This window comes from Ranitomeya variabilis, chromosome 2 (assembly GCF_051348905.1).
Source record: "Ranitomeya variabilis isolate aRanVar5 chromosome 2, aRanVar5.hap1, whole genome shotgun sequence".
Classification (NCBI taxonomy): Eukaryota; Metazoa; Chordata; class Amphibia; order Anura; family Dendrobatidae; genus Ranitomeya; species Ranitomeya variabilis.
The window spans coordinates 31,778,624-31,791,949 of record NC_135233.1 but is presented as its reverse complement, the minus strand read 5'-3'; the positions used below and the strand labels follow the sequence as shown (position 1 = coordinate 31,791,949).

The 13,326-nt window shown below is 44.3% G+C and overlaps 1 protein-coding gene across 2 annotated transcripts in view; it reads left to right on the top strand.

Moving 5' to 3' along the window:
* MARK1 (microtubule affinity regulating kinase 1) overlaps positions 1-13,326 on the top strand; it is a 145,923-nt gene that overhangs the window by 84,369 nt on the left and 48,228 nt on the right. For both annotated transcript variants that reach the window (XM_077282249.1, XM_077282248.1), the window contains exon 4: positions 12,775-12,823. In XM_077282249.1, the coding sequence (XP_077138364.1) occupies positions 12,775-12,823 (49 nt within the window). The remainder of the gene's footprint in view (positions 1-12,774; positions 12,824-13,326) is intronic.

The window sequence follows — 13,326 nt, the reverse complement described above, 5'->3', positions numbered from 1 at the left end:
CTAAGCCCCGCCCCCTTTCTGGGACGCGATGAAGCCAGATGTGTTAACTGTTCACATCCGGGATCATCGCTCTGTCCCATAGCGCCCTGTGATATGCCTTGCGGGGACGCTGCGTCCCCGCAAGGTGTACGGACATGCTGCGATCTGAAAAGACGCGCAGCATGTCCGGAGTCGCAGGGAAGACTGAAGCGGGTTTCCACGCATAGTGGAGACGGGATTTCATAAAATCCCCTCCACTATACTGGAACATCTGGACGCTGCGTGTTTGACGCTGCAGCTCTGCGCAGCGTCAAACACGCAGCATTTACTGACCGTGGAAACATACCCTTAAAGAAGAAGTTACAGGTCTGTGAGAGCCAGAAATCTTGATTGTTTGTTTCTGACCAAATACTTATTTTCCACCATAAAATGCAAATAAAATGATAAAAAAACAGACAATGTGATTTTCTGGATTTTTTTTTTCTCAGTTTGTCTCCCATAGTTGAGGTCTACCTATGATGTAAATTACAGACGCCTCTCATCTTTTTAAGTGGTGGAACTTGCACTATTGCTGACTGACTAAATACTTTTTTGCCCCACTGTATATTCTTGTACATTGGGGGCAGTATTATAGTAGTTATATTCTTGTACATAGGGGCAGTATTATAGTAGTTATATTCTTGTACATAGGAGCAGTATTATAGTAGTTATATTCTTGTACATAGGGGCAGTATTATAGTAGTTATATTCTTGTATATAGGAGTATTATAGCAGTTATATTCTTGTGCATAGGAGCAGTTTTATAGTAGTTATATTCTTGTACATAGGAACAGTATTATAGTAGTTATATTCTTGTATATAGGAGCAGTATTATAGTAGTTATATTCTTGTACATAGGAGCATTATTATAGTAGTTATATTCTTGTACATAGGAGCAGTATTATAGTAGTTATATTCTTGTACATAGGAGCAGTATTATAGTAGTTATATTCTTGTACATAGGAGCATTATTATAGTAGTTATATTCTTGTACATAGGAGCAGTATTATAGTAGTTATATTCTTGTACATAGGGGCAGTATTATAGTAGTTATATTCTTGTACATAGGAGCAGTATTATAGTAGTTATATTCTTGTACATAGGAGCAGTATTATAGTAGTTATATTCTTGTACATAGGAACAGTATTATAGTAGTTATATTCTTGTATATAGGAGCAGTATTATAGTAGTTATATTCTTGTACATAGGAGCAGTATTATAGTAGTTATATTCTTGTACATAGGAGCAGTATTATAGTAGTTATATTCTTGTATATAGGGATCAGTATTAGAGTAGTTATATTCTTGTACATAGGAGCAGTATTATAGTAGTTATATTCTTGTACATAGGGGCAGTATTATAGTAGTTATATTCTTGTACATAGGAGCAGTATTATAGTAGTTATATTCTTGTACATAGGAGCAGTATTATAGTAGTTATATTCTTGTACATAGGGGCAGTATTATAGTAGTTATATTCTTGTATATAGGGATCAGTATTTTAGTAGTTATATTCTTGTACATAGGAGCAGTATTATAGTAGTTATATTCTTGTACATAGGAGCAGTATTATAGTAGTTATATTCTTGTACATAGGGGCAGTATTATAGTAGTTATATTCTTGTACATAGGAGCAGTATTATAGTAGTTATATTCTTGTATATAGGGATCAGTATTAGAGTAGTTATATTCTTGTACATAGGAGCAGTATTAGAGTAGTTATATTCTTGTACATAGAGGGCAGTATTATAGTAGTTATATTCTTGTATATAGGGATCAGTATTAGAGTAGTTATATTCTTGTATATAGGGGCAGTATTATAGTAGTTATATTCTTGTACATAGGGACAGTATTATAGTAGTTATATTCTTGTACATAGGAGCAGTATTATAGTAGTTATATTCTTGTACATAGGGGCAGTATTATAGTAGCTATACAGTATTCTTGTAGATAGGGAGCAGTGTTATAGTAGTTTTGGATGTTTTTTGTTGTCATTATGATTTTAAAAGAGAAAACACAGTAGTATGACAATAAATGTCTTCACCCAACCACTAACCATGAGTCGAGAAAAAGTTTTTGTGTTATCATTCATATTCTCTGAAAAAAGTCCAAGAAAACAAAAATTCTGCCAGGGTATGTAAACCTTTGAGTACAACTGTATAGGTGAGTCTGGGACGTTGTTAGAAATCTATTAAAGTTCATACACAGACTCTGAGATAGTTTATCCCAAATCTGTAGTGGGTCACAAATGGTTAAATTGTAATAATTTATTCCTTTAATAAACTGTAGTTATTACCTGTGGTGCTGCTCTCTGTAATTTATGTATGGAGTCAGATAGTTGTAGTATCTGACTGTGGGAATAAAGGCAGCCTAATAATTCCTGCACCTTGAGGAAAAAACACACACTCGCCCTTTTCTGAATACAGCGATAATGGACTTTTGAGTTATTATGGCTGCTCTAATTAAAGGCAATAGTTTTTAACATTTGTTTTAAAAAAAATGTTGGTGATGTCTTTAATTTTCGTTTGACTATTGATGCGTTAATAAATCCAGGAATTTTGAAATTTGTACTTTCACAATAGGTGATGTCACAGCTCACCTCCTCCTCCTGTACAATGACTGATAACACCTCTATATACAGTATATAACTCAGAATCCACCATTCACAATAGGTGATGTCACAGCTCACCTCCTCCTCCTGTACAATGACTGATATCACCTCTATATACAGTAGATAACACAGGATTCACCATTCACAATAGGTGATGTCACAGCTCACCTCCTCCTCCTGTACAATGACTGATAACACCTCTATATACAGTAGATAACACAGGATCCACCATTCACAATAGGCGATGTCACAGCTCACCTCCTCCTCCTGTACAATGACTGATGACACCTCTATATACAGTAGATAACACAGGATCCACCATTCACAATAGGTGATATCACAGCTCACCTCCTCCTCCTGTACAATGACTGATGACACCTCTATATACAGTAGATAACACAGGATCCACCATTCACAATAGGTGATATCACAGCTCACCTCCTCCTCCTGTACAATGACTGATAACACCCCTATATACAGTAGATAACACAGGATCCACCATTCACAATAGGTGATATCACAGCTCACCTCCTCCTCCTGTACAATGACTGATAACACCTCTATATACAGTAGATAACACAGGATCCACCATTCACAATCGGTGACAGCTCACTTTCTCCCTCTCTGCACAGTGTCCTCTGCACAGGTCACAGAGCATGGCCCCCTCACTCTCCCATAGACGTCCTCTCCCGTCTCCATGCTTTGCTTCCATGGTCAGTGCGGCTGCTGTAATCACTGAGTCCCCTTCCCACCAGCGCAGGCGGATTGCCGCCCAGTATTTCTGCTTTTATACTACGTTTTGTCAGCTTGCATCTTGCAGGTTCTTGTGTTTTTGGCACCGCAGGGTTAAATGCAGGGATAATTCTAGCAATAAATACATATATATCAGCCAGTGATTTTCTCAGGGGACCGTTGGGTTCCTGCCCGCGGGGACGCTGCAGATGGTGACATAAAAGGCCCCGGCCCTCATACATAGCGTAGGATCACATGTGACTTTCTTAATATGGATCCTATGTAGGTGTAATGGCTTTTTATAGAACAATGCGGAGCCTCCGGTGAGTGTGAGGCGGCGTTAAGCCTTCAGCCTGCTCGGAGAGCCGTGTATTACTGCACACCTTACATAGAGCACATGAGAATTTTAGGTTTTCCAACTCCAAGATGAAGAATTGTCTTCTCAGCTCTATTTCTGAGATCTCTCGATTCACGGCGGATCCTTTTCCTAGGCGCCTGCTCCACTTGTAGCAGCTGTTCCCCGTACACCGCGGAGTCCTGCTATAACACGGGGTGACACTTGACAGGCCGCGCACATTTCTTTACAGGGTCAGAGTCAGGGATGTAGTAATTAGACAGCGGGGACCCCAGCTAATTAGAAGCAAAGAAAATGTCACCCTGCCCAAACCCGCGATCTGTGCCACCCTAATTACATGACGGGTTTAACCCCTTGGCACCGCTGCCAGCTTTCATTCTTTTGTCTACATTTTTTTTTCATCCCTTCCCTCCTTTATTTTTTTGTGGCAGCGTAGTCTTATTTTTTATTTTGATTACATCATTATATTCAGTAGGCAATGTTTCGGGAAAAGAATAATAATAAAATAATATATTACTTTATGGTGTAATGGAGGAAATCAGCTTTTTTTTTTTTTTAATTCTGTTTTTACTATATAGTCAAAAGGTCTAAAACTCAAGAACCATAACCGTTTAGTTGCTGGGGTCACTATTGCCTACAGCAGTTAAGGGGTTGGTGTGCTGGGCTTGGAGACATCCCTTATACTGGCAGTGGCAGGCGAGTGGCAGCTCCTGCAACAAGCAACCGTCACATGGAATGGGCTCGTATGGTGACCATATAAGCCAGGTGACGGGGGCTTAATACTGCCTCTGAACTGTGCCTTATTACTGCCCAATAATTGTGATATTAATCTGTGGTACGCTCCTGCCCATATACATTGCCATAATGCTGCTCATAAACCTTAGTCTTGCCCGTAAACTGTACCTCGGTCCTGCCCATAAATTGTATCACAATCCTGCCTATGAACTGTGCCACATTCCTTCCCATAAACTGTACCTCGGTCCTGCCCATAAACTGTACCTCGGTCCTGCCCATAAACTGTACCTCAGTCCTGCCCGTAAACTGTACCTCAGTCCTGCCCGTAAACTGTACCTCAGTCCTGCCCATAAACTGTACCTCAGTCCTGCCCGTAAACTGTACCTCAGTCCTGCCCATAAACTGTACCTCACTCCTGCCCATAAACTGTACCTCGGTCCTGCCCATAAACTGTACCTCAGTCCTGCCCATAAACTGTACCTCAGTCCTGCCCGTAAACTGTACCTGTCCTGCCCATAAACTGTACCTCAGTCCTGCCCGTAAACTGTACCTCAGTCCTGCCCATAAACTGTACCTCAGTCCTTCCCGTAAACTGTACCTCAGTCCTTCCCGTAAACTGTACCTCAGCCCTGCCCGTAAACTGTACCTCAGTCCTGCCCATAAACTGTACCTCAGTCCTTCCCGTAAACTGTGCCAGTCCTGACTGTAAACTGTACCTCAGTCCTGCCCATAAACTGTACCTCAGTCCTGCCCGTAAACTGTACCTGTCCTGCCCATAAACTGTACCTCAGTCCTGCCCATAAACTGTACCTCAGTCCTTCCAGTAAACTGTACCTCAGTGCTGCCCATAAACTGTACCTCAGTCCTGCCCGTAAACTGTACCTCAGTCCTGCCCATAAACTGTACCACAGTCCTTCCCGTAAACTGTGCCACAGTCCTGACCGTAAACTGTACCTCAGTCCTGTCCGTAAACTGTACCTCAGATTTGCCTGTAAACTATACCTCAGTTCTGGCCATAAACTGTACCTCAGTTCTGGCCATAAACTGTACCTCAGTCCTTCCCGTAAACTGTGCCAGTCCTGACTGTAAACTGTACCTCAGTCCTGCCCATAAACTGTACCTCAGTCCTGCCCGTAAACTGTACCTGTCCTGCCCATAAACTGTACCTCAGTCCTGCCCATAAACTGTACCTCAGTCCTTCCAGTAAACTGTACCTCAGTGCTGCCCATAAACTGTACCTCAGTCCTGCCCGTAAACTGTACCTCAGTCCTGCCCATAAACTGTACCACAGTCCTTCCCGTAAACTGTGCCACAGTCCTGACCGTAAACTGTACCTCAGTCCTGTCCGTAAACTGTACCTCAGTTTTGCCTGTAAACTATACCTCAGTTCTGGCCATAAACTGTACCTCAGTTCTGGCCATAAACTGTACCTCAGTCCTGCCCGTAAACTGTACTTGTCCTGCCCGTAAACCTTACCTCAGTTTTGCCTGTAAACTGTACCTCAGTCCTGCCCATAAACTGTACCTCACTCCTGCCCATAAACTGTACCTCAGTCCTTCCCGTAAACTGTGCCAGTCCTGACTGTAAACTGTACCTCAGTCCTGCCCATAAACTGTACCTCAGTCCTGCCCGTAAACTGTACCTGTCCTGCCCATAAACTGTACCTCAGTCCTGCCCATAAACTGTACCTCAGTCCTTCCAGTAAACTGTACCTCAGTGCTGCCCATAAACTGTACCTCAGTCCTGCCCGTAAACTGTACCTCAGTCCTGCCCATAAACTGTACCACAGTCCTTCCCGTAAACTGTGCCACAGTCCTGACCGTAAACTGTACCTCAGTCCTGTCCGTAAACTGTACCTCAGTTTTGCCTGTAAACTATACCTCAGTTCTGGCCATAAACTGTAGCTCAGTTCTGGCCATAAACTGTACCTCAGTCCTGCCCGTAAACTGTACTTGTCCTGCCCGTAAACCTTACCTCAGTTTTGCCTGTAAACTGTACCTCAGTCCTGCCCATCAACTGTACCTCACTCCTGCCCATAAACTGTACCTCAGTCCTTCCCGTAAACTGTGCCAGTCCTGACTGTAAACTGTACCTCAGTCCTGCCCATAAACTGTACCTCAGTCCTGCCTGTAAACTGTACCTGTCCTGCCCATAAACTGTACCTCAGTCCTGCCCATAAACTGTACCTCAGTCCTTCCAGTAAACTGTACCTCAGTGCTGCCCATAAACTGTACCTCAGTCCTGCCCGTAAACTGTACCTCAGTCCTGCCCATAAACTGTACCACAGTCCTTCCCGTAAACTGTGCCACAGTCCTGACCGTAAACTGTACCTCAGTCCTGTCCGTAAACTGTACCTCAGTTTTGCCTGTAAACTATACCTCAGTTCTGGCCATAAACTGTACCTCAGTTCTGGCCATAAACTGTACCTCAGTCCTGCCCGTAAACTGTACTTGTCCTGCCCGTAAACCTTACCTCAGTTTTGCCTGTAAACTGTACCTCAGTCCTGCCCATAAACTGTACCTCACTCCTGCCCATAAACTGTACCTCAGTCCTGCCCGTAAACTGTGCCACAGTCCTGACCGTAAACTGTACCTCAGTCCTGCCCGTAAACTGTACCTCAGTTTTGCCTGTAAACTGTACCTCAGTTCTGGCCATAAACTGTACCTCAGTCCTTCCCGTATACTGTACCTCAGTCCTTCCCGTAAACTGTCAATATTTTCGCATTAGGATTACAGGCGGTGTGTGTACACACTATACCTATTAACCTCTGCTATTAATGACTGGCCCTGAATGTGTTAATTCCGCGTGTATTTAGCCTATGGCCCTGTATAGATCACACTGCCCTCCTTCTACAAATAGAGCTTTACGGACGCCTTTGTTCCTCTCTCTCTCATTAGAGAAATGATTATCCGAGTTGTAAAAATTAATAACTTGTGCCCCATCAGGACTGCCCTCTATCCCATCAGGACTGCCTTATATCCCATCAGGACTGCCCTATATCCCATCAGGACTGCCGTCTATCCCATCAGGACTGCCTTATATCCCATCAGGACTGCCTTATATCCCATCAGGACTGCCCTATATCCCATAAGGACTGCCCTCTATCCCATCAGGACTGCCTTATATCCCATCAGGACTGCCCTATATCCCATCAGGACTGCCGTCTATCCCATCAGGACTGCCGTCTATCCCATCAGGACTGCCTTATATCCCATCAGGACTGCCTTATATCCCATCAGGACTGCCTTATATCCCATCAGGACTGCCTTATATCCCATCAGGACTGCCTTATATCCCATCAGGACTTCCTTATATCCCATCAGGACTGCCTTATATCCCATCAGGACTGCCTTATATCCCATCAGGACTGCCTTATATCCCATCAGGACTGCCTTATATCCCATCAGGACTGCCCTATATCCCATCAGGACTGCCTTATATCCCATCAGGACTTCCTTATATCCCATCAGGACTGCCCTATATCCCATCAGGACTGCCCTATATCCCATCAGGACTGCCATATATCCCATCAGGACTGCCTTATATCCCATCAGGACTGCCTTATATCCCATCAGGACTGCCTTATATCCCATCAGGACTTCCTTATATCCCATCAGGACTGCCTTATATCCCATCAGGACTGCCTTATATCCCATCAGGACTGCTCTATATCCCATCAGGACTGCCCTATATCCCATCAGGACTGCCCTATATCCCATCAGGACTGCCCTATATCCCATCAGGACTTCCTTATATCCCATCAGGACTGCCCTATATCCCATCAGGACTGCCTTATATCCCATCAGGACTGCCCTATATCCCATCAGGACTGTCTTATATCCCATCAGGACTGCCCTATATCCCATCAGGACTTCCTTATATCCCATCAGGACTGCCTTATATCCCATCAGGACTGCCCTATATCCCATCAGGACTGCCCTATATCCCATCAGGACTGCCTTATATCCCATCAGGACTGCCTTATATCCCATCAGGACTTCCTTATATCCCATCAGGACTGCCTTATATCCCATCAGGACTGCCCTATATCCCATCAGGACTGCCTTATATCCCATCAGGACTGCCTTATATCCCATCAGGACTGCCTTATATCCCATCAGGACTGCCTTATATCCCATCAGGACTTCCTTATATCCCATCAGGACTGCCTTATATCCCATCAGGACTGCCTTATATCCCATCAGGACTGCCTTATATCCCATCAGGACTGCCTTATATCCCATCAGGACTGCCCTATATCCCATCAGGACTGCCTTATATCCCATCAGGACTTCCTTATATCCCATCAGGACTGCCCTATATCCCATCTGGACTGCCCTATATCCCATCAGGACTGCCCTATATCCCATCAGGACTGCCCTATATCCCATCAGGACTGCCTTATATCCCATCAGGACTTCCTTATATCCCATCAGGACTTCCTTATATCCCATCAGGACTTCCTTATATCCCATCAGGACTGCCTTATATCCCATCAGGACTGCCCTATATCCCATCAGGACTGCTCTATATCCCATCAGGACTGCCCTATATCCCATCAGGACTGCCCTATATCCCATCAGGACTTCCTTATATCCCATCAGGACTGCCCTATATCCCATCAGGACTGCCTTATATCCCATCAGGACTGCCCTATATCCCATCAGGACTGCCTTATATCCCATCAGGACTGCCCTATATCCCATCAGGACTTCCTTATATCCCATCAGGACTGCCTTATATCCCATCAGGACTGCCCTATATCCCATCAGGACTGCCCTATATCCCATCAGGACTTCCTTATATCCCATCAGGACTGCCCTATATCCCATCAGGACTGCCTTATATCCCATCAGGACTGCCCTATATCCCATCAGGACTGCCTTATATCCCATCAGGACTGCCTTATATCCCATCAGGACTGCCTTATATCCCATCAGGACTGCCCTATATCCCATCAGGACTGCCCTATATCCCATCAGGACTGCTCTATATCCCATCAGGACTGCCCTATATCCCATCAGGACTTCCTTATATCCCATCAGGACTGCCTTATACCCCATCAGGACTGCCTTATATCCCATCAGGACTGCCTTTTATATCCCATCAAGACTGCCTTATATCCCATCAGGACTGCCCTATATCCCATCAGGACTGCCCTATATCCCATCAGGACTGCCTTATATCCCATCAGGACTGCCCTATATCCCATCAGGACTTCCTTATATCCCATCAGGACTGCCTTATATCCCATCAGGACTGCCCTATATCCCATCAGGACTGCCCTATATCCCATCAGGACTTCCTTATATCCCATCAGGACTGCCCTATATCCCATCAGGACTGCCCTATATCCCATCAGGACTGCCCTATATCCCATCAGGACTGCCCTATATCCCATCAGGACTGCCTTATATCCCATCAGGACTGCCTTTTATCCCATCAGGACTGCCCTATATCCCATCAGGACTGCTCTATATCCCATCAGGACTGCCCTATATCCCATCAGGACTGCTCTATATCCCATCAGGACTGCTCTATATCCCATCAGGACTGCCCTATATCCCATCAGGACTTCCTTATATCCCATCAGGACTGCCTTATACCCCATCAGGACTGCCTTATATCCCATCAGGACTGCCTTTTATATCCCATCAAGACTGCCTTATATCCCATCAGGACTGCCCTATATCCCATCAGGACTGCCCTATATCCCATCAGGACTGCCTTATATCCCATCAGGACTGCCCTATATCCCATCAGGACTTCCTTATATCCCATCAGGACTGCCTTATATCCCATCAGGACTGCCCTATATCCCATCAGGACTGCCCTATATCCCATCAGGACTTCCTTATATCCCATCAGGACTGCCCTATATCCCATCAGGACTGCCCTATATCCCATCAGGACTGCCCTATATCCCATCAGGACTGCCCTATATCCCATCAGGACTGCCTTATATCCCATCAGGACTGCCTTTTATCCCATCAGGACTGCCCTATATCCCATCAGGACTGCTCTATATCCCATCAGGACTGCCCTATATCCCATCAGGACTGCCCTATATCCCATCAGGACTGCCCTATATCCCATCAGGACTGCTCTATATCCCATCAGGACTGCCCTATATCCCATCAGGACTTCCTTATATCCCATCAGGACTGCCTTATATCCCATCAGGACTGCCTTATATCCCATCAGGACTGCCTTATATCCCATCAGGACTGCCCTATATCCCATCAGGACTGCCCTATATCCCATCAGGACTGCTCTATATCCCATCAGGACTGCCCTATATCCCATCAGGACTTCCTTATATCCCATCAGGACTGCCTTATACCCTATCAGGACTGCCTTATATCCCATCAGGACTGCCTTTTATATCCCATCAAGACTGCCTTATATCCCATCAGGACTGCCCTATATCCCATCAGGACTGCCCTATATCCCATCAGGACTGCCTTATATCCCATCAGGACTGCCCTATATCCCATCAGGACTTCCTTATATCCCATCAGGACTGCCTTATATCCCATCAGGACTGCCCTATATCCCATCAGGACTGCCCTATATCCCATCAGGACTTCCTTATATCCCATCAGGACTGCCCTATATCCCATCAGGACTGCCTTATATCCCATCAGGACTGCCCTATATCCCATCAGGACTGCCTTATATCCCATCAGGACTGCCCTATATCCCATCAGGACTGCCCTATATCCCATCAGGACTGCCCTATATCCCATCAGGACTTCCTTATATCCCATCAGGACTGCCTTTTATCCCATCAGGACTGCCCTATATCCCATCAGGACTGCTCTATATCCCATCAGGACTGCCCTATATCCCATCAGGACTGCCCTATATCCCATCAGGACTGCCCTATATCCCATCAGGACTTCCTTATATCCCATCAGGACTGCCCTATATCCCATCAGGACTTCCTTATATCCCATCAGGACTGCCTTATACCCCATCAGGACTGCCTTATATCCCATACATAAAGGAGGGCCCCTCATAATAAACATCCAGACAGACAGGACTTTTATTGGCTGTCATAAAGTCTCAGCCCTTGGAGACATATGCACCAGTCACACAGCAAATCACTGCTCCCTGCTTCCTTCATCCCACTTGGAAGGATGTGGGTAAAAAAAGATGGATGAGTGGTGGGTAAATAGTGGAATCCCGAGCTGTGATGTCTCCGCATGAGGAAACCTATTAGCACCTCTCTTGTACTAAGAAATGAAGCTAAGTACATAAAAAATGAAAATGTATGGTGTGAAACCCACATGTACGGTATGTGTATTATACCCATCCGAAATACAGCACAAAAATCTATCATTCTTCTGCTGGTCATCATAACTCTTAAGTCTCTAAAGTAGCACTGTAGAAGAGGATTTTATATTTTGTAATGTTCATGCAAAACACAGGATCCACCTCCCCAACCACATTATACTATATATCGCTCCAATTCATCTATAAAAAATAAAGCAACTTTGCAAAGCTACAATTTTGTGCATACAATTCTTAAAGGGATTCTCCTAGAATGTAATAAAATGGCCATCGTCACTTATTTCAAACAGCAGCCTGTCCTAGTTGCATGCCAGCATGGGCTGCAATCTGAAGAAATACAGCTGCTGAGATCTGTGTCACAACTGACAGAGGAGCTGTATCGTAATCACACACATACCTCTGTCAGCTGAGGATAAGGCCTGTCACGGGAGAACAACTAAATCTCCTCAACTGTCTGAGCACAAAGGAATTTTTCTACAGCCTCACACCTGTGTGCTGCGCAGCTAGCCAAGATTTATGGCTTGTCCTGTCATAGCCCTTCTGCGGCAGCTCACCGGTATATGTGCTTACAATTCAGCTCCTATGTCATTGAGACACAGGTCACAGGAGTTGTGCTTCTTCAGGCTGCACACGTAACTAGGACAGGCTGTTGTTTGAATTACATGAAGGGTGCCTTATCACATTCTTGGAGAACCCCGTGAAACAGACTTATATCTGTTTGGTTACAGACTACAAAAATACCCTGTGTATTTTTTGGATCTTCAATGCATGTACATTATAAAATGGGTCAACTTTGCAGTTCTCCCATGTGTTGTCTACAGCTCCTTTACAGACCTATGTGTCTCCATGGTAACAGACTAAAAACAAACCCTGTGTAGTCTGACCCTGGAGTCTTACTTCCTTCTAGGAGTATGCATTAAATCCGGACCCCCACACCTGTTTCAGTCCCTGGACATTGTTTCTGTAAAACATAGGACTTAGTGTTCTAGTAATATACTGTATTATAATTATATTGCCTTTTTTTCCAGTTATTTCGGGAAGTCCGAATAATGAAGATCTTAAATCACCCGAATATTGGTAAGATGTCTGTGTATTGCCAGGGTTCATTTCTATAATTCTTTTTTTAATTTGTAGTTTTTAATTTAATGTACATGTATTATCTATCTATTTATCTATTATCTTTCTATCTAATAACTACAGGAGCTTCTCACAAAATTAGAATATCATCAAAAAGTTACCGTAATTTATTACAGTTCTTTAATACAAAAAGTGAAACTCATATATTCTATAAAGTCATTACACTAAAAACAAGAAAAAGAAGCGCACATAGAGTAATACCTTCAGGTATCGCAATCACCTGGACCCCCACAAAACAGACTCACCTGGTCTGGTTGTGATAAGTCACAACTCCCTTGGATAAGCACGTATGGTCGCAGCAGGCTCCCGGCAAACAGTATGGATCCACATGGAAAGAAATAGAACCGGAGGATAGAAGCCGCGCAGACCACAATAAAGGTAACAGAGTTACACACACACTCTGTTTATTAGCCTACGCGTTTCGTGGCAAACAGGCCACTTCA